Here is a 27,213-nt window from a genome sequence, read left to right on the forward strand (position 1 = left end):
TGTTACCAACTCAGTTTGATGCCTGGGAAATAGAAATACATATCTATCTTCTATCTACATAAAAGGCTAATATGCAAAGTGTCCCCTTGGGAGTTCAACCGGGAGACCAGGAGTCCATCGCTCGCTATGACGTGCGCTGACCACCAGGGCATGGTGTGGATCGAAGGAAGGCCCCAGCCAGCAGCAGGCAGCCAGTGAAGGGAGGCCCTGGCCGGCAGCCTGAAGGCCCCGATCAGCCCTTATCACTGGCCAGGCCTAGGAACCATACCCATGCATGATTTTCGTGCACCGGGCCTCTAGTTCTAAATAAGAATTTTAAGGTGAAATTATCCACCAGTCCAAAAAAAAAAAAAAAAAATCAAGGATTATGGACACCAATTTGTTTACATTGTTACTACTATTTTTAAATATTTAAACCTTTCAATACTTTGTTAATTATATATATGAAACAGTATTTTATAAAAAATGCATATTTTCTATGTAATTTCACAAGTCATTAATTACTGAATTACAAAGCCCTCGATCTTCCAAAGAAATAACCTTCTCCTCGAACAGAGAGCAATAACCCTGGAAACACAGGTGAGAGACCAGACCCTCCATGTGAAAAGTGACACGTATGTGTTTAGGTGGTTCCTGCCTGTCTATGTGCCTCTCATGTGCTCTGTTTCAGAATGTAAGTTGTCCGGGAGCAGTGACATAAGAGTTCTGAACTGAGCTATGATCATCACCCCGCCACAAGTAAATGATAAAATCAAACAAGGTTTATCTGAGAATTATCTGTAGGATTTTGAAACAGTGAAAGCTTAGTAGAAACACTGCCAGTAGCTGACACAATGGCAGGTTTGGTGTAGTATATACTTCCAGTCTCCTGCAGACTTCATTTTTCAGAGTTAGCTTGCAAGTGACTGAATTACCTACCAGTTTCTCGAAGAATTCATCTTTCTTTGCTAATCAGGACTTAGGAAGTGACAACCACAACTGACCCTGACTCAATATTAAATCTATTATAGCAAATGTGTTTCTTAAAACAACAGCCACAAAGAATGTACATGAAGAGTAAACCGTAATGTAAACTATGGAGTCAGGGTGATAATAACGTGTCAGTGTAAGCTAATTGATTGCAACTAGTGCACCACTCTGGTGGGGGAATGTTGATAATGACGGAGGCAATATATGTGTGGGGCAAGGGTATATGGGAAATCTCTGTATCTTCCTGTCACTATTGCTGTGAACCTAAAATTGTTCTAAAAAAGAAATTCTATTAAAAAACACAAACCACAAAACCAACAGCCAGTTTTCCTTAAAACATATCCCGCACCACAATGTGCTTAAAGCTTGCAACTTGATTATAGTCTCTGTGATTTTAAGACAAATGATTATAATGAATTACTCTAAGGTGGCTGAGTTATGGTTAGATATAAAAAATTTTTATTATCCCAGAATTAATGTAATTGTGAACTATTAAAAAGAAATATATAACTAATAAAACTCAGTTACCACCACTGCTATGGTACAGTTGCAAGTAAAAAATAAAATATTTTGACTCTAGCTTTAGCTTTATCATGGATATACTGATCAAACCTTCTTGAATATAAAGGACTATGTGGTCCTGGGTTACACTCACAGACACAGAAGACAGGTCTTTGAAATGCTTAGAACACTCAGATGCCAATATTATTAACTACCCGAAGATTATAAATACTGTGGAGTGGGAAATTTGTTCAACAAATATTTCCTGATGGTTTACATGTCACTGAAGTTGGTACTACCCCTGTCCCTGTGGAACTAGCTATCTATCAAGTTAGAAAAGCAAAATGATAATAGGTATATACAACTGCAAACTGATATATGTGATCCAGACATGGAGGAAAACGTGGGCAATGAATCACTACAGGTAAATTTGGTTGATGAATCTTGAGTTGGTGAAGCCAAGAAGACAGGCTGTTCGGGCAAGGGCTAGGCCAAAGGAAAGTCCTGGAGCGAAGACGGAAGCAGAGAGGGGGGCGATAATTGGATATGAGGGTGCCATCAATCTTTTGGTGGGGTCAGGAAGTGATTCCAATCCACAAGACAACATGGACCCGCTAAAGACAGGAGGACTGATTTCAATTAACACCAAAACCAGCAGAGATGGAATCTACCTTGTGACGTGGCAAAATTCTACTGCAATCCTCTCGGTCATGTACCACTCACGTGGAAACATTCGGCCGAATTTCTCCTCATAGTCCACAAGCTGGCGTTTTATCCAGGCATAGCGTCTGTCAATTTTGTCCAGCCAGGCAACCTTAGAAAATTAGGGAACAAAGTCCACCCCAGTATTAGAAGGAGTATTGACAGTTTAAGGAAAGCAAAAACACGGAACCAAGAAAAACACAGCCAAACTCTCTACTTTTCAGGGTTTTAAAGAATCTAGGCTACGTTTTTACTTGATCCAGAGATTTTTACCCTGAGGTTCATGAGTAGGCTTCAGAGGTCTATAAATTTTCTGAAACTGTATGCAAAGTTTTAGGCATAAGTGCCTTTTGCTGGAGAGAAGATCTGTAGCATTCATTAATTTCTCCAAAGGGCCAGTGACCCCAAAATGGTTAAGAACCACTGAACTATACAGTTAGCCCCTAGCATTCATGGTTCAACAACCAACTCTTTAAGACAGTAATGATAATAATAAAGTATAAATCAGGAGGCTTGAGAGCATTCAATTTTCAATACAATTCAAATGTCACATCTGATCTCATTTGGTCAATACTTACATCTTGGTTTTCTTGAAAAAGGACTAGATACTCTGACAGATGCTGTTTAATAAACTTTTTAATGATTTCCTGTTTGATTCGGGGGTCCAAAATATTAGCAATCAGACACGCATCTCGTAGGACATTGCTGGGTCCTCCTGGCCTCTGTTAAAACAAACATACACCAATTCAGAAGCCAGAAACCACCTCTGAATCTCCTGGCCTCTGACAGCTGCTACTTCCCGCTCCTCTCTTGAAGTTCTTACTGCTCCCACTCCCCTGACTCATTCTTCTGCTGTGGATGGATATTTTAGCTACTTGTTCCTTGATGAAAGAATCATTAAGCTAGAGTGCAGTAGCCAATATAAAAGCTACTCTGTCAATCAGCAATGAGACATTTTGAAAAACATGGCCTGTAATGATCATAGGAAACTTTGCTTTCCCAACACCAAAACTGAAGCCGCCTTATGGAAGAGCCCAGAAGGCAGATGACCCCAGTCTCACTCCACCTGTGCCACTTTCCCTGATTCCAACCTCAGAATCCTGGTTTTTTTTGACAGTGTCTCAGAACTACGATGCACTTGCAACAAAATTATTATTGTAATGTAAGTACTTTTATTAGCTTTCAAAAAATACATTTAATTACTGTTATTTTTTTTAAGGAGGTAGGAAGGGAATGTCATGAAGTAATCTTTCATTATAGAGCAGTAGTTTGGTTATTCTGACAAAAAGAATGACATATTTTCTCTTACTAGTATTCTTTCACAAAAGGGATCTTTAAGAGTTAAAAGGCCTCCAAAAAATGTTTCCTTGCTTCAGCTATGACATGGAGAGAGGTAAGATTCCTATTCTTAAGGTGCTATATTTCTGCCAAACAACACGGTGGCATTTAAAACCTAAAAGCAAGTTCCATCAGATTTGTTTTACAGATACTCAACCACTCAGACATGTAGCTAAGGTAAAATATTATACTATCAGCCCTTTGACCTAAAAAGAACAGTAGAAGGACATGGAGGGGCTGTATCTACACATCACAACGGGAAGACCTGTGTCATTTGGGAAGGCCTTTGTCATTACCACCGAAGGCAATTTAATCTCGATGAACCTTTCTTTATGTTACCTCACTGCATGAACGTGGCTGGCTGAGTGGACCACAGTAAAAAGAACGCCTGGATCTACGCTTGGCTTGGCTACGTAGCCACGCAGCTTTGGCACAGTTACTGAACCTCATCTGAAAAATAATGGACTTTAACTAGGTGAATAAGTAAGGTTCTTCCAAATCTTTGTGTTTTGTTTTATTTTTGTCAGTTCTGTCCAATTTACCCACCTGCACTGAAATTTATGTTTCATAAGTGTTACCTAAGCTGCCTCGGAGCTCAGTTGTTAAAATGCTGACTAGCCCCACACTGAGTGGCTGTTACGTCATCCTCTGCTCAACTCCTGCTTGTGGGTAAAAGCGTTTGATCTAATAGAGAAGTCATGGAAGCCAAACCCTGAGCTCATGGGTTCAGATTTTTTCATTTCAAAAGAACTTCATAGGTTACTTTGGATAATTAAAAATATATATATATCGCGAGTTCCATTTGTGAAATAGAAGTAACAGCACAAGGTCTTTAAAAAAAGCAACAACCATTAAAAAGGACAAAAGAAAACTAAAAAAAAAACCACTGTTACCCAGTCAGAGAAAAGGGAAGCAAGTTGTTAAAGAAAACCATTTTAACTTCATCTGCCTGGTGGGATCTGGGATAAAGAGATGCTGTAGGTCACAGTTACTTTCTTCTAAGTAATCAAGCTGGGCTTCATCCACATCTTTCAGAAACTTCCTGAAACTGGGATGAACAGCAGATCCGACACTAACAAGAGTCTAGTGCTTATAATCTGTGAATTCCTTACAATCTCTATTCACAGAATGGCTTTCCAATATCCCCTTCCCAGAGTTACATCAAATGGATAAGGATATACAGTCCTCAAAGGAACAAGCTTTACAAATAAAATGTGTGATTACCAAAAGACAGGCACAATATGGACAGACATTAAAATCAGGAGCAGGTTTCCTATAGAAAGTAGCAATCTACAAAGCTGGGGCAGCTACCCCCACCTACTTCTTAAGTTTCTTTTAGGAAGCACACAAAAAAAATGATTAAGGTATTTCCAGTTATTGAATTATAACACAGATTCAGAAAATGTTCCTTGGCTCAGTAAATAAAAATATATCTACCATCTCCGCCCACCATGGGCAGTGAGGAATGCTGCCTGCCCGGGTGTACTTTGGCTCATATCTGCATTGAACAATTCTTTCTCTTGAAACAGCTCAAATAATAGAGGAAGAATAAAAGCTTCTGAATGCCCTTCCCTCCCTGACACATGCAAAGCATTAAGATCATGTCTGCTACAGTTTAAAGGTAGAGCTAAAGGCAGTTCACCAAGCACAATGCCAGCCAACTGAGGCAAAGTTTGTTACATGAGAAGTGTAACCCATAGCTCACAAGCGAAATACTGCGGGCTTCCCAGACACAACACAAACAGCTATGCCACCAGTGAGAACGAAAGGGATTCATGCCAAAGAACAGGATTCTGATCGTTAAAAACGAGTCTCCGAACTGTGTCACTCCAAGTTACATAAGTCCGTGGACTGCCCTCCCAGTTGTCTTTTCACCAAACTGAAACCAATAAGTTATGTAACAATCCTAAAAAACGCTGCGGCTTGAAGATTTTTTTAAAAAAAACACATGAGAAAAAAGGAATTTACTGGGCAGACAAGACATTAGGTTTGACACACATTAAATTAAACCAAAACAAATCCTCACGCCTCACATTTTGATGCTGAAAGAACATAAATGAGGAATCAACATCGCTTTGGGATATTTGAAATCAAGAATGGTCTCATTATCCTGAACGTTTGGCAAATAGACTGATGGCTGCCAGCGAAGACTTTTGGGATGATAAATGGGAATAGTACCTGTAGTGAGTGTGAATTAGGTAAGAATGGTGGTAATATTAAAGACTGAAGAGAACAGGCAAAACTATACCTTGGTACCCTGGGAAGGAAATGCTTCTTCAAAATCAGCCAGGATTTGCTGTCCTAACTCAGTCTGGGCAGCCTTCACTCTGTAGAGAAAATAAAACATATCATTGTCTGGAAACTTTCAAATATTCATAAGTAATTTATGCAAAGATCTATAGAAGTCAGAACTAGTGGAGTCTTCAGAGACAGGAAGGGAGAAGGTGGCTAGATGAGAGGTCACACACTAGTTAGTAGCAGGTTTATGACCAAGATCCAGGTTTATCCGATTTAATCACAACATGGGTTTTCTATATCCTTAGATTTTCTATGTCCAAGTTCTTCTAGACCAGCGGTTCTCAACCTGTGGGTCGCGACCCCTTTGGGGGTCAAACGACCCTTTCACAGGGGTCGCCTAAGACCATCGGAAAACACATATATAATTACATATTGTTTTTGTGATTAAACACTATGCTTTAATTATGTTCAATTTGTAACAATGAAGTTGGGGGTCACCACAACATGAGGAACTGTATTAAAGGGTCGCGGCATTAGGAAGGTTGAGAACCACTGTTCTAGGCCATGCCTCGCCTGTCATGAATGAGGTAGTAGTTTTACCATAGGAAAATGCTATATAATAAGGCCCAAATCAGATATAAATCCATTTTGAATTACCAGTATAACTCCTCACCTACTCCTTGGAGTAAAGAATGGGAGGAGAGCTCCATACTATTTCAGAGTTGTTGTTTTTTCCAACCAAGAAACCAAGATCAGGTTCATAAATTTTAACAAATGAATAAAAAAATGTTTTTTAGAGCAGAAATAATAAAGACTGAAATGATAAAGATGAACTGCTAATTGAGAGTGAAGGCCATTGAATGAAGATTTACGTTTGCTCAGAAGATTGTGAATATCAGAACTGAGTGAGTTATGGTGAAAATCAGTTAAAAATGGAGGGTCAGTACTTGACACAGTGGATTGCATGTACATTAGGAGCACAAGTATTTTTCAGCTTAAATGAAAGGAGAAAGCAGCACAGCTGGGATGAGAAAGAAAGTTCGTGTCATCATGGTTCCCTGCAATGCTCATGTCCTCCACCAGCAGCCGGCCATGCCCCCGCCAGCCATGCCCCCGCCGGCCTCGGGAGCTGGGGTGGAGCAAGGCTCGGAGGCAGCTGCTAAACTGCCCTGAGCCCGAGGCAAATACTTTATCTTTGTTAAAAGCACCATAAAATAGTGTTCTTCCTTTCTTGGTCTCCACCCTGCTACTTTGGAATTAAGTTTATGAAGTTTCTAGAAATAGTGAATAGCTCAAAACCACAATTTCTCTGGCCACTAGGCAGTGCCTAGCAACCTACTGAGATTTTTTTTTTAATGAGGGGATAGGCAGGACCCAAAACAGTCTGATTTTTCTGTGGCATAGTCATAATTATGCTTTTATTTTAAATACTTTACAGGATTTTTCCACTATCTTCAAAACCACTGATAGGTGGGTTTGCAGCCTTTTCAGTTAGTTTTCAAGGGGGCTAGAAATGACCGAGATAAGGCTATTCCTCGCATGGCTCCCCAAATCAGAATCAAGGCCATCCATCCAGAATTGCCCAAAGTCAATGGGAAATATTCCTGACAGGAAAGAGAACCAGCTTTTGTAAAACTGTACCTTGGAGGTCCTGTGACTCCGCGTAATGGGCTAGGCAGACAGACTCCCCTGGTGCCAGGTCACAAGACTGAGCTTCCAGAGCCTCAGGCCCCTCTCTTCCTACTCTCCTCTTGGCAATATACAGAGAGCACATTCCCTCCTGAACCACAGGGACCATTCCTGAGGGGGCACTCTGCCCATATCCTCAGGGCTCCTGAGCATCTCAGTGATACCGATGGGCCCAGCTCTGCCTCTGTCACCCCATCATCCCTTAACTCCATCTTCTTACTGGATTTAAAACTGGGGTTGTCTGAAAAGAACCAGAGGCTTGGTACTTCCAGGGTACAGAAGAGGTGAAGTATCTCGGACTGTGATCTGTAGACCCCTAGTCATCTTCAATCCATTTTTAGTCACCTCTTGGGCTAGCCTAGACTCAGCTGTGCCACTAGTGCGCCAGGCATAATCATAAGGAAGCCATTTCCCCTACACAGGCTACAGCTAAGAACAGTTGTGGAATAAGAGGGCGGGGATGGAGGCCTGTACCAGATGCCTTTCAGCATCCTCTCTAGTACCGATTCTTCCACAACACCCCTCTTGCAGCACTAGCTGCCGACAGCATCCATGTTTACAGGAGACTACAAGTCAGATGCATAATTAACGTTGGAGCTGAAGAATAAGCTTCCGCACATAAAGGTTTCCTAGCATAGTTTTTGAAGTGTCTTATCAGTGATTCCAATGAAAGAGCAACCATTTCCTTTATTGACATTAATGATGGTGTCTGTAAACCCAAACCACGATTCCATGTAACATTAGGGCGAGATGTGAACAGCAGCCTTTACAATCAGTTGCCTAAACAGGATCCTAGGGGGGAAAAATCACTTGAAAGAATCTATCTTCAACTTGACTCCTTTATTTATATTCCTTCCTCTTTTAACAATGAAAAGTAAATGCCTATGTAAAGAGAGGGAACAGCTGAGACTCTGTTAGCAGAGCACATAGAAGGGGTGAGCTACCAAGATTTCCTATTCACTCTTATGAAAACCAATCTACAACTGATAGAGAACAGGGCAGTAAATAGTAATTCCTCTTGGCATCCAAATAAGTTCTGCCTGGTTGAGTGTTGATCACTCTTAGGAAATAAAAGATTCACTGTACTGCCTAGAAAGAAAGGTCAACCAACTGGCTCCTAGCATCCTCCACGTCACGTGACTACGGGTTGTTTAAAGGTGCCCTTTCCTAAATGTGTTATCAGTTTTCATAAAGGGTGGAAGCAACGGGGCAGCAAATTAGGAAAATTATTTAGACATTTGTAGATAAAGTAACCCTGATGCTTCCTTTATCTTGTGAATGACAGTCCCAACGAAAATACAAAGGTTCACAATAAACTGACCTCCCAAATACGTGGTGTGTCCTGGACAGATGGTTAATTAGCCACATTGGTCTGAGCTGCTCTATTTCCAAACAGAGAGACTCTACAATCTCAACCCAGAATCTTAGAGTGACTCAGCTGGATGCTTTTGAGGACATCAAGTACAACCCCTATACTTTTGAAACCCTTACACTTTTGAAACCCTTACTCTTTCGCAACTTACACTTTTTAAACTAAAGTTCTTTCAGCAGGAACCCTTGTCAAGTACACACAGCTAGGCAGGCCTTTCCATTCTCTACTTTAGTTTCTTTCATCGCTACATCATGTGATCGCAATTTGCCAGGTATCTCTCACATGTAAGAGATTAGAAGTAGCCCTGAAAAATATTTTTAGTTCAAGGGTTTCAAGAGAATACAAGACTCTTCCATTCTTTCTCAGGAAATATTGACTGATTACTAGAAACATTTGCTTTCATGGATATTCTTAAGCCAGGAGGATTTGTAATATGAAGATGATATTTTTTAAAAAATCTTTCCTTCAATGTTATATTAGTGTTTAAGCATTTTCCAGAGGGGAAGTTGGAAAAAAATAACTATATTCAAATCAAGATCCATGAATTTAATATTTCCCCTACCCTTAGCCCCTGAAGGTTCATTCTATCAATTCCTCCTCTAAGATCCTGCCACGCCCTGTATAGCAAATACCAGTTTTGTTGTATCTGTGCTCTGCTGAAATTTTATATCAGTGTTTCTCTTCTCTACACAAAGATGAACTCCTTGAGTAGAGAGTGTGTATTGCTTATCTTGTGCCTGTGGTACTCCAGCACAGGGTCTAGGATATAGAAGGTGCACAGTAAATATCTATTAGGTAAATGAAGGGAAGAATAAATGAATGGGAAAAACAGATCAACTCCGGATCATTATGAGGATAGGGGGAGGAGTTACTGCCTCCTTCCCTTCTCCCCCATCCACTGAGAGCAAGTCTGCCTTCTCCATTCAAGCTTCCTTCCTTTTCGCAGCTCATAAAGCCCTATTTGCCCACTCTCTTAGCTGCTTTCCATCCCCAGTGTGGCATGGCGACCAGCCATCTCTAAGTGTGAAGGGGTTAGGAAGGATGAGGGGAAGGGCGGTGACTTCCCTAGTGCTCTGCCAAGCTCTGTACATGATAATGAGTGTTTGCAGCACTGAAATATATTGATGAAGTGTTAGATTTTCTCTTTATAAGGGGAATGTCATTACAACAGTGATCACAACGTTCTTCAAATTTATAAAACCACCTTTCAAAAAAATGTTAGAAAGCAAAGAGTCCTAAAAGAGCACATTTGCTTGTATGACTCTAAGTTGTTTTTTTATAAATAAAATTCAGTTCTGCTCCATTCCTGCCATTAACAATGCTCATCACAAACAACCAACCAGTTGGTAACCAACCCCTCAACACATCTCCTTGACCTCATGGCCATTATTTTGGTATAGTCCTTATCTTCTCTAGTCTAGAACATAGTCTAAACCCCCAGTGTCATGTACCTATATCCACCAGACTTCCATAAAATACAAATGAGATCATGCCCCTCCTGCTCAAAATCTTTCATTGCCCACCAAATAAAGAAAAGGTTCTCTAGCAAGGCATATGAATGCTGACCTTGCCTACCTATGCAGGCTTTCACTATCATCTCCCAAAGTGACAGGATGCTCTCTCTCTCTTCTATTCTCCCACTCTCCTTTTTATCTTGATGGTAAGATCCTTCCCATTCTTTTAAAATCAGATTAAAATTGAATTCTTCTATAACCCCTACCCTTAGCCCCTGAAGGTTCATTCTATCAATTCCTCCTCTAAGATCCTGCCACGCCCTGTATAGCAAATACCAGTTTTGTTGTATCTGTGCTCTGCTGAAATTTTATATCAGTGTTTCTCTTCTCTACACAAAGATGAACTCCTTGAGTAGAGAGTGTGTATTGCTTATCTTGTGCCTGTGGTACTCCAGCACAGGGTCTAGGATATAGAAGGTGCACAGTAAATATCTATTAGGTAAATGAAGGGAAGAATAAATGAATGGGAAAAACAGATCAACTCCGGATCATTATGAGGACAGGGGGAGGAGTTACTGCCTCCTTCCCTTCTCCCTCATCCACTGAGAGCAAGCTGTCTGCCGTCTCCATTCAAGCTTCCTTCCTTTTCGCAGCTCATAAAGCCCTATTTGCCCACTCTCTTAGCTGCTTTCCATCCCCAGTGTGGCATGGCGACCAGCCATCTCTAAGTGTGAAGGGGTTAGGAAGGATGAGGGGAAGGGCGGTGACTTCCCTAGTGCTCTGCCAAGCTCTGTTCTGACATTCCTTTGTAGTTCTTGGGCATTTCCATTGCAGGAGGGTACACTGAGTGCATGTTGCCGTCTCCCCTTCCTGCCCCAGAGCAGCAGAAATAATAAAAAGATTTTAATAAAAATCCAGAACCATACAAAAAAAGATGTGGTAAACTAGAAACTCTAAGTCGTGTGTGGTTTGTTACAAGGAAATAGACAACTGGGAGAGTTCCTCTCACTAATACAGACAACTGAGAGTTGTTGAGATATACAACTTGCCAGCTGCCACTGCAATGATGGCAGGCCAGCAACTATGTGACATGGGCAGCTTTGGAAGACTTGGTCAGGAGCTGGTAAGGGTACGGTGGATGGGAAGTCTGCATCACAGAGTTAAATCAGATGCCATCTAAGGTTCCTTCTTATAATAGGATTGTATAAGGAACATACGGAGCGAAGTGCTCCAGCACTTCCCAGCACCATCTCTTCTTAAACGGGAAGATCATTTTCTCTGATGACACAGTACCTTTCGGAAAGCTGCCGGATCTGTGGAATTCCCATGTACTTGTGGAAGTGCTCCAGAACGTTCATCACACCCTGAAGAAGATTAGCAACTTCTCCATACTGCCTCCGCCTGGTCATGGCTCTGCAAGGAAGTAAGAAGTTGAGAACTCTAGAAAACCACTAAGGACACAAGAAACAGATGTGGAACAATCTACTCTGAGCTCTAAAACAGACATCACTGGAGCAGAGGGCGAGAGTGGGCTAGAGGGCGTTGACAGGGGGTGGGGGGTGGAACGGGGACATATGTAATATTTTCAACAATAAAGATTAAAAAAACAACAAATTATATAAATCCAAAAAATAAAACAGACATCAACTCAATTTAGTAAGTATTTGCTGAGCACTAAAAAAGTATGGTGCTATGCAGTGGGGGGAGACGTCTAAATCCTCAAGGCAACAACATTTAGTCAGGGAGAGGGCCAAATACACAGCTAACGAATACCAGATAGGATGAACTGAGTTCTAAACAGAAATACTAGGTATGTGCTATGGGAGGTACAAAAGAATGCGTGAGTAATGGGTTCTCATTGTGTGGGGAAAGGGAAATCTGGGAAGACTATGAATTTTGGGTTTGAGTTGGGTTATGGGATTAGCAGGCTTTTGACAGAGAACATGGGTAAGGATGTTATTATCTGAGGGTTACAGTTTAGGGGCAAACCAAACACATCTTCCCAGGATACAACAAAGGGCATTTAGGTTCATTTACATGTTAACTCAGATCTGTACGTTTTAAGCCAATGTTAAGCAACTCTGTTTCCCTATTGCAAACGTTAATGAAGCATAAAAGAGGATGCTGATAAAATCAAGTTACACATAGCAAGGAAGGACAAACCATTAGATCTAAATCTTTCATTAGGGTTGGGCTTTTAAATTAAAAGTATATTTTATGACTTCCCTTAAGAGGCATTTACAAAGACAGGATCAAGTTCAAGCTAAGATGTGATGCTGCTGCCGGGTCAGATAGTTGTACAAAACTAAGCATCTGGGGGAAGGGACAAGGAAATTGCTCCTCCAGTCTGCCACTGGCCTCTGACCTCTCTGATCACTACTTGCAGGAGAATGGACCAGGGTTCACTGAAACTCATGCAACATCTGGGAGAGATCAAGAAGGAGCCAGTCCTCCGCCCTTAACTTTGGATACTGCATCTAAATTTACGTGAAGATGCTCTTTCTCTGTCCATACATGAGATTACACTGAGGCTGGGGCAGGGGGAATTCGGCCTGAGATAGACCACAGAGGAGAACTGGCACGTCAGAATCTTGCTAATGAAGGAGGCCTTGACACTGCTTCTTTGTGGTAAATAACCAGCTCTTTCTTTTATTTTTATTTTTTCTAAATATATTTTATTGATTTTTTTTAAAGAGAGGAAGGGAGAGGGATAGAGAGTTAGAAACATTGATAAGAGAGAAACATCGATCAGCTGCCTCCTGCATACCCCCTATTGGGGATGTGACCGCAACCAAGGTACATCCCCTTGACTGGAATCAAACCTGGGACCCTTCAGTCTGCAGGCTCTATCCACTGAGCCAAACCAGGTAGGGCCAGCTCTTTCTTTTAATACTATTTCTAATGTCCTCATGCATCATTCCCTATAGTTCCTCTATAAACCAAACAGGAAGCTACTGTATTTGAAACACTGGGTTGAATAAATCAAAGATATGTTTTTATATGATACATTCAATGACAGTGTGACTCAGCCCATCACAAGCAGGAAAACTTGTCAAGGTCAAGGCTGTAGGGAGGGACAATGGCCCCGAATCACCTTGTGGGCTTCAATGATAGAGATCTACCAGATCTACCTGTCAGGTTGTTTGTATTCTTGGAGTCATTTCTCCACATGCTTCCAGGGCCCATTCAGATTCATTTGCATCTCATTTCAGAGTGTCAGGCTGTGCCCTGGCTGGTTTTGCTCAGTGTTTAGAGCGTCAGTCTGCACACCAAAGGGTTGCGGGTTTGAGTCCCGATCCAGGGCACATACCTGAGTTGCAGGTTCAATCCCTGGCCCCAGTGGGGTCAAGTTCAGGAGGCAACTAATCCACGTGTTTCTCGCACATTGATGTTTCTCTCTCCCTATCCCTCCCTCCCTCCCTTCCACACTCTCTGAAAGTCAATGGGAAAAATATCCTCGGGTGAGGATTAACAACAGCAAAAAGTGTCAGGTTGTTTGTTGGGTTTCGAACACCAGAGGGCAGAAAGTAAATCTGGTGACTGAACATCTGAGCCAGATTTGCAGAAAGTGGGGCAGGATGGTGAGACTTTACTGGCTGAGAAGTAAATAAACCCTTTTCTCTATGTGACACATTCATTTCGTGTGGACCGAAAAGAGAAAGTTGACACTGCTTACTCGAGGGAATCGACGCCACCTGCCAACATGTGCAGGTGGTTCAGCGTTGTGATTGAGGTGGTCAGGTGGCGTTTGGCATGATCTAACTGCTTAATATCACGGGTGATTTCTTTAACCTAAATATTGAAAACCACGGGAGAAAAAGGAAGAAGGTAAGAACGATGTAAAGCCATCCGCAAGGAGCTCCACAAGGAAATAATGCAAATGAAGGAAGAAGAAAAAACTCAGGTTATACCCGAAACTAATACAAAATAACACTGACTATAAACTGTAATTAAAAAATAAAATGTTAAAAAAAAACTCTCAGGTTAGCCCTTGGAGAAAACACAGGCTTTTTCACAACAGATAATCAAATTCATTCCCAATCAGCCCATTTAAATTTAATTTGGCATTTCTTCAACCGACTTTACCCAGGGTTATAAAATCCTCATTTGTGAGAATGAAATGAACTTTATTTTTCACCCCCAATGGAGTCTACCGGGCCCAGAAGCCAAGTACAGTGCATGTACTATTCTGACCTTTTTCTGACCTTAAACAAGGTCAGAAAAGTATGCCTTCTGCCGCTGGGACTACTAGGTTCAGAATAAAAATGGATGGTATTAGTTGGCTAATGGTCTTCATTCATGGAACGAGGGTTTACTGTCTTCAGAAAAGAAAGAATTCCTCTCAAATTTGAAGATTTTTAAGAATGTAAACCCCGTAACATAAGCTTAGCATGTAATGTCACAAGAGAAGAGGCAGAGTCTTCAGTGAGTGAGAAGGAAATTGGAGGAGTAAAATTCCAAGTGTTGATCTGTCAGGTCCAAGAGGAAGAAGTGCTGTATCTGGGAACACAAGTATATTTTAGTCACTAGAAAAGTACACTGGGTAGTGAAGTGGGGACAATTTTCCAACTTTACCAACACCCAGGTAAAATCTTCCACTAACTGCCTGAGTTCATGTTGACCAAGAAGCTTCTGAAGAGCAACTTGCTTTCCCAGGTTCTCTGATACCTGGAAGGGAGGAAGGGCCCCAATACCAGGCACACATATCCTGGTTACTGGAAAGATATACCTCCCATTAAAAGTGAAAAACCTGGGCCCTGGCTGGGTGGCTTAGTTGGTTGGAGCATTGTCCTGTACACTGAAAGGCTATGGGTTCGATTCCCAGTCCAGGCACATACCTGGGTTGCAGGCTCGATCCCCGGTCGGGGTGCGTACAGGGAGTAACCAACTGCTCTCTTTCCCTCTCTCTCTCCGCTCCCCACCTCAAATCAGTTTTAAAAAACACACCATGTCCTTAGGTGAGGATTAAAAAAAATTTTTTTATTTTTTTAAGATTTTGGCTCTAACCAATTCTTGAATTATTAATTGCCACAACCAAGGTACATGCCCTTGACCGGAATCGAACCCGGGACCCTTCAGTCCACAGGCCGATGCTCTATCCACTGAGCCAAACCAGTTAGGGCTAAAAAATTTTTTAAATAAAAAAAGTGAAAAACCTGGTAGTGAGTTAAGTTCATGTGACCTGATTTTCTAGTTGGATCACCCTGCATGAACCCTGACCTGCACAGCTCAGTTTCACAATCACAAACTTGCAAGGTTTTTTGTAACCAAAAAGATTAGGGGAAAAAAGGATAGTAATAATGGTTTCCATTCATTGAGCAACTAACACAAGTCTAAGACCATCTCAGGGCTCTTCATACATTCAATTCTTATAACGCTTTGAGCTAGATGTTGTTATTCTTATTTATAGTTGAAAAAACTGGAATTCAGAGACATTACATTATGTAGTCAGAATCTGAGCCCAGGAGTTGGCATTTCACAGCACCTCCCACAGAGTACGAGTGGGTGAGGCTGGATTCTTCGTCAGCAGCGGGGCCTTCAGAGTACATCACCGGAGGACAGATGTGTAGAGGGAGAACTTAATCAAAACCATAAGCATGTATCATGGGCAGGCTACATCCACCTCCCAGATCCAGGAACCATTTTCATGTGATACCAAGTGACATATTGTATATCTTAATAATGGCTTCCATTCATTGAGCAACTAACACAAGCCTAGTACTATGCGTGATATAAAATACGTGATATAAACAAGTGCTAGAGAAAGGAATCCAAAATGACTAGAAAACTATTTAAACACAGGGCTGCAAATATCGGGCGGCAGGGAATGAGTCACTGCACCGCTAGCTCCTCCTCCTGAACTGATCTAGAGTGTACTCAGAGGGCTTGTTTTAGAGATGTGGGTGCTGTGGTCGGCAACAAATGGGAGTATTAAGTCCAATAACAAGTATAAGTGGATGAGATGCAAACTTCCTCTCCTGGAGCAAAAAAATTAGGAAGAAACCTAAACTCACCATTTGCTCTGATTTTTCTGCTTTGTCTTTAATATCTTTGATTTTGCCGAAGAGTTGCTGAATCGCTTTCTGGGCCTCTTCAAGTGCCTAGAATAAGAGAAATAGATGAAAAACTAGACGGCACCAGTCCCTACACTGTAATCAAGTCCAGCTTCAGAAGAAAATTAATAAAGTTCTCTTGATTCATTGCACTTACGCTGACAATTTTACTGGACCAAAGTAGTAGAGACAGAGTCCAGCATTTGGATACAGGCAAATACTCGGGATTCTTGCCAATATACATCATAAAGTTTTAATTTAAAAACGAAACTATTTCCCTCTATCCCAGTGATTACTACACACATTGATGACAACAAATAAACAGGACATGCATATCTGTGTGTGCGTGCGTGCGTGTGTGTGTCTGTGCACGTGCATGCATGCGCACATATGCAGTAACCTTCAAAACCTGTAGAGAGACAGAGATGACTGATGGGGGTAGGGGAAGCTCTGAATTTTGGAACTTCCAGATGACTGTGCCTTCAAAAACATCACAACTATCCATGGGAACTCCAGACTGCGGCAAACCTTAAACACATTATAATACCCCACTTGGAAATCAAAGAAATGAAGTTAGAAAGGGACGCCTAAAGCTACAGGCGAGCCAAATGTTTCCCCTGAAATAAGAACCTACAAAGACGAATGCCACACATTAAAAATATTACAACCCACAGTAGCTTCTGTGAGGAGGGGAAGCAATATTCAGGGATCTGGGAGGGTGCAAAAGCCACACATGTGCAGAACATGTGTATTTATAAAAGATGCAGCAGTCAAAGGACCCATGCTTCATTTCATCAAAAGCACTTTATTTAGTTTGGATTTAAGAGTGGCCTGTCCTAATTGGGTCTCACTAGCCCTTTATAAATGTAATGACAGGGCTAATGTAACCCTAGAGCTGTGTGTGGCCATCTTTGCCGACAGAGAAAAACAGACAGCCTTCGTGGGAAGGACACCCTCACAGAGGGAAGAGGAAAACAAAGCTGAGTTGGAGAAAGACAAAAGGCAGACAGAATTATCTGAACCTCTGCATCCAGCTGTACCCAATGGGAGAGCTACCTCTACACTATGAATTCATACATATTCTTTTTTGCTTAAAAAAAAAAATCCCCAAAAAGCAAACTTAACTTGGCTTCCTCTGCAGGAAATATTTTCCTTGTTAGAGGGATCATATCTCCCTGTCCTTCCCAGGTTTCCTGAGCTGTCCGCTTCTTCTCATATTGGGAAGCCTTTTTAATCTTGAGCTCCCTGCCCTGCGTGCAGCTCACATCCAAACATGGCTTTCTTTTGATCTTCTTCCACCTCCTCTGGGGTTTGCAGGAGGTTTCACATGTGGGGACAAGGATGCTAAGCTAGTGCATGTGACTATGCTATGGCTTCCGCAGTGAACGTCCAGGAGCTCCTCTGAGAAAGCCTTTAGCCCATTTGTTGCCAAGTCTGAGGTCACGATTCCAGCAGCTGCTCCACCACCTCCCTGGGCAGTGTGTGTTTGCTCTGCTGGATCAACTTACTTACATCTACAGATGTTTGTGAGCAAAGGAGCTTTCTACCTGTCATCTCTGCTACCTGGACACAGGTATTTTCATCATTGGAAAGTTTGGTCCTGGAGCTGGAAAGGGGGCAATGGAATGGAATTGGGTCACTCTAGGTGGCCCCTCTCCATCCCATCCCACCCGAAAAGGATGCCTCACTCAGCAACTGTTTTCACTCAGCTTCCTACCATCCTGTCTTTCTGATTCCAGGACTTGGCATCCCTGAAACAGCTGTGGTGTCGCCCTGGCCAGGTGGCTCAGCTGACTGGAGCATCATCCCATGCACCAAAAGGTTTGGGTTCGATTCCCAGTCAGGGCATACACCTAGGTTTCAGGTTTGATCCCCAGTTGGGGCGAGTATGAGAGGCAACTGATTCATGTTTCTCTCTCACATCAATGTTTCTCTCTCTCTCCCCCTTCCTCTCTCTCTAAAAATCAAGAAAAACATATCCTCAGGTAAGAATTAAAAAAAAAAAAAAAAAAGAAACAGCTGTGGTGTCATGAGACAACCCTCCATTTTTCAGTCAGAAGGCAGGAATATGAGGCCTCTCTCCACTGTCACATACTAGCTGTATATCTCGGGCATCAGTTTCCTTGTCTGAAAAGTGGTGATGATGGCACTTCCAGGGTTGTTGGGAAAATTTAATGACATAAGAGGTGTAAAAAGCTGCATGAATATTTTATTTATTTCCAGAACTTATGACCAACCTGAGCAAATGCATGTATGCATATATTTATAGGTAAATACACACATATATATGTAATGTTCTCCTCTGACGACACTTTTCTCTCTCACACACAACCTCTAGGCCCGCCTACTAGCTGACCCGTCTTAGTTTTAGCCCCTCCCTGAGTGAATCCATGCCCACTCATTCCACCTCCCTACCCCTTCTCAACAGCACTAATCATCAAGGAAATGCAAATCAAAACCACAATACATATCACCTCACACCTGTCGGATTGGCTATTATCAAAAAGACAACAAATAGTAAGTGCTAGTAGTGATGTGGAGAAAAGGGAACCCTAGTGCACTGTTAGTGGGATTGTAAATTGATGCAGCCACTATAGAAAATAGTGTGGAGATTCTTTAAAATAAAAAATAGAACTACCATATGACCCAGTAATTCCACTTCTGGGTACCTATGCAAAGGAAACAAAAACACTACTTTGAAAAGATATATACACCTCTATGTTCACTGTAGCATTATTTACAATAATCACGATATGGAAGCAAACTAAGTGTCCACCAATAGATGAATGAATAAAGAAAGTGTGGTACAGCCCTAGCTGGTTTGGCTTAGTGGATAGAACATTGGCCTGCGGACCGAAGAGTCTCAGGTTTGATTCCGGCCAAGGGCACATACCTCGGTTGCAGACACCTTCCCGGCCCGGGCCCTACTCAGGGCCCGTTCAGGAGGCAACCAATTGATGTGTTTCTCTGACATTGATATTTCTCTCTGTCTTTCCCTCTCGCCTCAACTATCTCTAAAAATTAATGGGAAAATATCCTCGGATGGGGATTAAAAAAAAAAGTGTGGTACATTTATACGATGAAATATTATTCAGCCATAACAAAGAATGAAATCTTGCCATTTGCGACAAGATGGATGGACCTAGAGGGTATTATGCCAAGTGAAATAAGTCAGACAGACAAATACTATATATTTTCACTTATATGCAGAATCTAAAAAACAAAATAAACATACAGAACAAAACCAAAATAGGCTCATAGAAACAGAACTGATGATTGCCATAGGGGAAGAAGGGTATGGTTGAAGAAGATTAAGAAGTACAAACTGCCAGTTATAAAATAAGTCATGATGGAGCAACCAAGATGGCGGCATAGGTAAATACCTGAACTTGCTGCTGCGCACAATCACATTAAAACTACAGCTAAAAGACAAAACAAATATCATCCAGAACCAGGGGAATGCTGGCTGAGTGGAAATTCTACAACTAGAAGGAAAGACAAAAGCACATTGAGTCTGGTAGGAGGTGCAGAGGTGCAGAGGTGTGGAAGTATAGAGGTACGGAGGCGCGTGCGAAAGGGGCTGGCAGCTGGGTATGCTGTTGTCTTTTCAAACGGGAGGAAGATACAAGCTCCCGACTGCTCTGTACTCCAGCTCTGGGCGAGAATTTGGGGACCCAGACTCATACGAAGAGAAACTGGACTGTCTGGCATCGGGCCGAAAGGTGAGGGCGGCTTTCTTGCAGAGGTGCTTGCAGCGTTCATTGTTCCTGCATAGGGCCGCGGGACACAGACCCCAGGACCTCTCAGAGGCAAAGGAGACTGGCAGCCATTGAGGTTTGCTCCGCCCAGGTGATTCCCTGAGACCCCGCCTCACCCAATTTACAACCCCACCCAAGCTGTGCACAGAGGCTTTTGCATAGAATGGCCTGGCCTTTCTCCGCCTAAAAACCTGTCAAACTGTAGCTGGGTCAGAGAACCCCAGAGCTTCCAAAAGAAGGCCCAAGGCCCCACAGCAGCTTGCATTACTTCACAGCTGGGCCTCATCTGGGCACCTCCAAACCCCAAACAAATAGGAGGAATCTGCAGATCTCTTCGTAGCTCCTGCTGGGTAGCCTCAGGCAGAGGCTAAATTAGCACCTCCTTAAATCCAAGAGCCAGTGTACCCAGTGGTCAGAGTGGGACCATCCAGATTACAACTCCTCAGATCCATAAGAGACACACTCAGGGGGCAGACTCAGTGAGCACCAAAGCCCCACTGAAGCAAGTCTTGCCCCAGAAGGGTGTCTTCAGCACAGAAGTTCTCCCACTGCAGACACAGCTGATTCTCACTGCCAATTGGCCTGGAGGTCAATTCCTCCCAGTGACACCTAAAACAATCAAGGCATAACTACAACAAGACTGTGCACAAAGCCCACAAGGGGGTGCACCAAGAGTGTCCACCTCAGGTAACTGGGGAGGCTGAGCCACTGGGCCCTGTAGGACACCTAGCACACAAAACCACTCTACCAACACAGGGAAGCAGACAAAATGCGAAGACAAAGAAACAGGTCACAAATGACAGAAATGGAGGACAGCAAACGACTGGATATAGAGTTCAAAACCACGGTTCTAAGATTTTTCAAGAATTTTATGGAAACCGCCGATAAATGTATTGAGATCCTTAAGAAATCTAGTGAGACCCTCGATGTTGTGATAAAGGACCAACTAGAAATTAAGCATACACTGACTGAAATAAAGAATATTATACAGACTCCCAACAGCAGACCAGAGGATCGCAAGAATCAAGTCAAAGATTTGAAATACGAAGAAGCAAAAAACACCCAACCGGAAAAGCAAAATGAAAAAAGAATCCAAAAATACGAAGATAGTGTAAGGAGCCTCTGGGACAACTTCAAGCGTACCAACATCAGAATTATAGGGGTACCAGAAGAAGAGAGAGGGCAAGATATTGAAAACCTATTTGAAGAAATAATGACAGAAAACTTCCCCTACCTGGTGAAAGAAATAGACTTCCAAGTCCAGGAAGTGCAGAGAACCCCAAACAAAAGGAATCCAAAGAGGACCACACCAAGACACATCATAATTAAAATGCCAAGAGCAAAAGACAAAGAGAGAATCTTAAAAGCAGCAAGAGAAAAAAAGTCAGTTACCTATAAGGGAGTACCCATACGACTGTCAGCTGATTTCTCAACAGAAACTTTGCAGGCCAGAAGGGAGTGGCAAGAAATATTCAAAGTGATGAATAGCAAGAACCTACAACCAAGATTACTTTATCCAGCAAAGCTATCATTCAGAATTGAAGGTCAGATAAAGAGCTTCACAGATAAGAAAAAGCTAAAGGAGTTCATCACCACCAAACCAGCATTATATGAAATGCTGAAAGGTATTCTTTAAGAAGAGGAAGAAGAAAAAGGTAAAGATAAAAATTATGAACAGCAAATACATATCTATCAACAAGTGAATCTAAAAATCAAGTGAATAAAAAATCTGATGAACAGAGTAAACTGGTGAATATAATAGAACCAGGGGCATGGAAAGGGAGTGGACTGACAATTCTTGGGGGGAAAGGGGTGTGGGGGTGCAGGAAGAGACTGGACAAAAATCGTACACCTATGGATGAGGACAGTGGGAGGGGTAAGGGCAGAGGGTGGGGTGGGAACTGGGTGGAGGAGAGCTATGGGGGGGGAAAAAGAGGAACAACTGTAATAATCTGAACAATAAAGATTTAATAAAAAAAAGATTAGATAGCTTTACAAATACAAAAAAAAAAGTGTTTCTGGTGATAAATCATATTGTCATCTCATCTCTAGCATCTAACCAAAGCTAGAGCACAACTGAAACTCAATAAAAATATTTGCCAACTGATTAAAACTACCATGGGGCCCTGGCCAGTGGGGCTCGGTTTGTTGGTACACTAAAAAGTGTCAGGCTCCATTCCCAGTCAGGGCACATACCCAGGTTGCAGGTTCCATCCCCAGTCGGGGTGCTTACGGAAGGCAACTGATGGATGTTTCTCTCACACACTGTTATCTCTCTCTCTCTTTCCCTTTCTCTCCCTCCCTCTCTCTTTTTTTAAAAAAATATATTTTACTGATTTTTTACAGAGAGGAAGGGAGAGAGATAGAGAGTTAGAAACATCGATCAGCTGCCTCCTGCACACCCCCGACTGGGGATGTGCCCGCAACCAAGGTACATGCCCTTGACCGGAATCAAACCTGGGACCTTTCAGTCCGCAGGCCGACGCTCTATCCACTGAGCCAAACCGGTTTCGGCCCTCCCTCTCTTTAAAAAAAATCAATAAAATTGTTTTAAAATAACAAACATCACGGGGCACTTCTAAGAGTAGCAGTGCTGAGACTACTGCTCTGAATGCTTTCCCTAACTTCAGGCACGATTATAAGTAGTGGTTCAAAAATAGCACCACACTCACAAACTCTGTTATCTACTTGCCTGTTGTGGAGTCTAAAGCCCAGGATGATGCAAGGGGTCAGTAAGTTCTAAAACGATTGGAACCCTCTAAAAAAATGTTGGGTCCTGATACAAAAAAAAACAAAAAAACAAACAACAACAACAACAACACACTACAGAGGCCTCTGCAGACAACTGCCCACCAGAAATGACTTGCACAGAATTCTGTGATATCATTGGTCATGTCATGTTCTGATGATGCTCTTATTGGGATTATAAGCACTGTCTTTTGTCAAACACCTTAAGACAGTGATGGCGAACCTTTTGAGCTCAGCGTGTCAGCATTTTGAAAAACCCTAACTTAACTCTGGTGCCGTGTCACATATAGAAATTTTTTGATATTTGCAACCATAGTAAAACAAAGATTTATATTTTTGATATTTATTTTATATATTTAAATGCCATTTAACAAAGAAAAATCAACCAAAAAAATGATTCGCATGTCACCTCTGACACGCATGCCATAGGTTCGCCATCACTGCCTTAAGACATATGACATTCAGCTAAGAAAGGCAAAAAGGGCCAAGCTAAGGTCTGAAGAAGTGTGTGATTCCTTCTCAGAGAAAGGGTTTCTATCTCTATTTCTCTTATTCTCAATCTGGCATCCCACCAGCACTCTCTCTGCTAAAGGTACCACTTTTTTGTTCCAGCAAACAAATAAGACTCACACAATCTCACATTTCAGTCTTAAAGAAAGATAAACTGTCTGCCAGATTTTTTTCAGGCTGGAATGCTTTTGCTTGTTATAACAATGTACCAAAGTCAAGGAAATTTAATATAATTCATTTTCCAGAGTCAAAAGGGTTCTTGTGAAGCAGTCACTCCATCAAGCAAGTCCATTCTCAACACACACCCCAATATTTGAAATCTAATTTCTAGTAATCAGTTACACAGAAAGAAGAGCATTTTGTAACTGGAAGAGTCCTAAGACCTAAAAAAGGTTAAGATTTTTAAAAAATACTTTTACTACCTGGCTAATCAGAAAATGTGCTGAAAGATAGAGTCTGGCCCTAGACACTCTAAAATAAAATGGGGCTACTTTTCCTTTCCAAGCTGTATGTGGACTAAAAACACAACTAATCACCCAAAAATGTCTGCTTTCAATCTACCCTTACTGGAGTTTCCGAATTGAGCACTGGAGCGTGGCGGCAGCCTGCATCCGAGGGTGTTGTTAGGAGCAGTTGCTGTACTGGTCCTATTTAGTAACTCAATTTCTGCAATCGGGAGGTGCAAAGCAACCCACTGAGCCAGTCTAGAAGGCTCAGCAGAACCAATTACACTATCTCTGTATTTCTGAGCATCATTAACTGTAGCCATTGTTCTTCATTCTCCTTGCTGCCTGAAGTAGGCTGCACAGGCTACTGAAGCCACACGAGGTCATGTATGCGGAAGATAATCAGCATGGAACCTGGCACAGGCTCTACTGCTTTTTTCTTCTCTCATCTTTTTATTTTCTTTTATCCAGAACTATTGTCTGCCACCTATGTAGACAGAGGGGATATGAGCCAATGGAAATGCGTTGAGAAATTAACATCCCCTCTGGTTCTTATATGCGTCTTTATCCTGTGAGTCCACAGGCAGTTTCTAAGAGACTTTATTTTTTTAAGTAAGCATTTTTTAAAATTTATTTTTATTGTTGACAGTATTACAGATGTTTCCCACTTTCCCCCTTTTGCCCCCCTCCACCCAGCTCCCGCCCAACCCTAGGCCTTCACCACATTACTGACTGTGTCCATGGGTTATACATATATGCATATAAATTATTTGGTTAATCTCTTTCTGCCTTTCCCCCTCCCCCTTTCCTCTGAGATCTGTCCATCTGTTCCATGCATCCATGTCTCTGGAGCTATTTTATTCATCAGTTTATTTTGTTTATTAGATTCCACATATGAGATCATGTGATATTTGTCTTTCTCTGGCTTATTTAGCCTAGGATAATAATCTTCAGGTCCATTCATGCTGTCTCTAAGGGTAAGAGGTCCTTCTTTTTTTTACAGCCGAGTAGTATTCCATTGTGTAAAGTACCACAGCTTTTTTATCCACTCATCTACTGATGGGCACTTGGGCTGTTTCTAGATCTTAGCTATCTATACTAATAAAAGGGTAATACGCTAATTAGACCCAATAGTCCAGACATCATTCCAGATGTCCTTCCTGACAAAGCCGGGGGCATGGCCGGCCTGCAAACCCCACTGCCCCTCACCCTGGCTGGCCCCACACCCCGGGGGGGGGGACCCCCACCCCGATCCAGGGACATCTTCAGGGCAGGCCAGTTGGCCTCCACCTGTGCACCAGGCCTCTATCCTATATAAAAAAAGGGTAATATGCAAATTGACCCTAATGGCAGAACGACCACTGGACCAGTCACTATGAGGCGCACTGACCACCGCTTGGTCCCTTTCCCCAGCCATCAGGTTCCGATCGCCTGATGGCCACCCAAGGCAGGTGCGGGGCCGGCGAGCAGGCGGGAACAGCTGACCTCTCGGTCTCGGTCCCTTCCCCCCCGCCGTCAGGCACTGATCACCTGATATGACGAACGGGGAACCGGGGGTGGGTGGTGGCAGGGGGCGGGGCCAGCTGCAGGCAGCTGGGGAAGATGGCCCTGATCGCAGGCCAGGCCTAGGGACCATATCCATGCACGAATTTCATGTGCCGGGCCTCTCGTTGTAAATAATGCTGCTATGAACATAGGGGTGCATATTTTCTTTCTGACTGGTATTTCAGGATTCTTGGATATATTCCCAGAAGTGGGATCACTGGGTCAAATGGCAGTTCCATATTTAATTTTGGGGGGAATCTCCATACTGTTTCCCACAGTGACTACACCAATGTACATTCCCACCAGCAATGTACTTGGTTCCCTTTTCCCCACATCCCTGTTGTTTGTTGATTGATTTATGGTAGCCAGTCTGGCAGGTGTGACATGATACCCCATGTCGTTTTAAGTTGCATCTCTCTGACAATTAGTAACAATGAGCATTTTTTAAAAAATATTTTATTGATTTTTTTACAGAGAAGAAGGGAGAAAGATAGAGAGTTAGAAACACTGATGAGAGAGATCGATCAGCTGCTTTCTGCACACCCCCCAGTAGGGATGTGCCCGAAACCCAGGTACATGCCCTTGACCGGAATCGAACCTGGGACCCTTCAGTCCACAGGCCGACGCTCTATCCACTGAGCCAAACCGGTTCGGCATTGAACATTTTTAAAAAAAATAAAACACCATTTATAGGAGAAGAGAAAACATTTCCTATATAATAAAAGGGTAATATGCAAATTGAGCCTAACAGCGGAACGACCAGTCACCATGACATACACTGACCACCAGAGGGCGGACGCTCAATGCAGGAGCTGCCTCCTGGTGGACAGTGTGCTCCCACAGGGGAAGCTCCCCTCAGCCACAAGCCAGGCTGACAGCTGCGAGCTCAGCGATGGTGGCGGGAACCTCTCCCGCCTCCTCAGCAGTGCTAAGGATGTCCAACTGCGGCTTAGGCCCGCTCCCCGTGGGGTCCCGGGCTGCGAGAGGGCGCAGGCTGGGCTGAGAGACCCCCCCCCCCCCCCCCGCAAGTGCACGAATTTTCGTGCACCAGGCAGAAACATCAATGATTCAGAGAGAACCATTGATTGGCTGACTCCTGCACGCCCACTCCTGGGGATCGAGCCCGCAAACCCAGGCATGTGCCCTTGACCAGAATTGAACCTGGGACCCTTGAGTCCACAGGCTGATGCTCTATCCACTGTGCCAAACCAGCCAGAGTGAACATTTTTTTCATATGTCTCTTGATAACCTGTATGTCCTCTTTAGAGAAGTGTCTATTCTCTCAATTTTTAATTGGATTGTCTTCCTTTAGTTGAATTGAATGAGTTCTTTACATATTTTGGAAATAACCCCTTTCAGATGTATCATTGGCAAATATATTTTCCCATACAGTAGGTTCCCTTTTCATTTTGAGGATAGTTTATTTTGCTGTGCAGAAGCTTTTTGGTTTGATATAGTCCCATTTGTTTATTTTTTCCTTTGTTTCTCTTACCCTAGGAGATGTATCAGCAAAAATTCTCCCTATGTGAGATGTCTAAGATTTTACTGCCTATGTTTTCTTCTAGGATTTTAACCGTTTTGTGACTAACATTTACAATTTAAGTCTCTTATCCATTTTGAGTTTATTCTTGTATAGGGTGTAAGTTTCTCTTTTTTGCATGTACCTGTCCAGTTTTCCCACCACCATTTATTGAAGATACTGCCTTTACTCCATTGTATGCTCTTGCTTCCTTTGTCAAATATTAATTTTTTTTTTTATTTTTTTTTATTTTTATTATTTTTTTTTTTTATTTTTTTATTGCTTAAAGCATTACAAAGGGTATTACATATGTGTCCTTTTTTTCCCCGCCCTTGACAATACCCCGGCTTCCCCTACCCCCCAGTGTCTTA

General features: G+C 42.5%; 1 protein-coding gene across 1 annotated transcript in view; it reads right to left on the bottom strand.

Moving 5' to 3' along the window:
- The window catches only part of VPS53 (vacuolar protein sorting 53 homolog (S. cerevisiae)), a 140,091-nt gene that overhangs the window by 79,970 nt on the left and 32,908 nt on the right, over positions 1-27,213 (bottom strand). Inside the window, exons 6-11 of the mRNA XM_005858327.2 lie at positions 16,278-16,364; positions 13,940-14,055; positions 11,557-11,676; positions 5,759-5,837; positions 2,751-2,894; positions 2,142-2,284 (exon numbers count right to left, since the gene is read on the bottom strand). Of these exons, the coding sequence (XP_005858389.1) occupies positions 2,142-2,284; positions 2,751-2,894; positions 5,759-5,837; positions 11,557-11,676; positions 13,940-14,055; positions 16,278-16,364 (689 nt within the window). The remainder of the gene's footprint in view (positions 1-2,141; positions 2,285-2,750; positions 2,895-5,758; positions 5,838-11,556; positions 11,677-13,939; positions 14,056-16,277; positions 16,365-27,213) is intronic.

This window comes from Myotis brandtii, unplaced genomic scaffold (genome assembly GCF_000412655.1).
Source record: "Myotis brandtii unplaced genomic scaffold, ASM41265v1 scaffold1167, whole genome shotgun sequence".
Taxonomy (NCBI): Eukaryota; Metazoa; Chordata; class Mammalia; order Chiroptera; family Vespertilionidae; genus Myotis; species Myotis brandtii.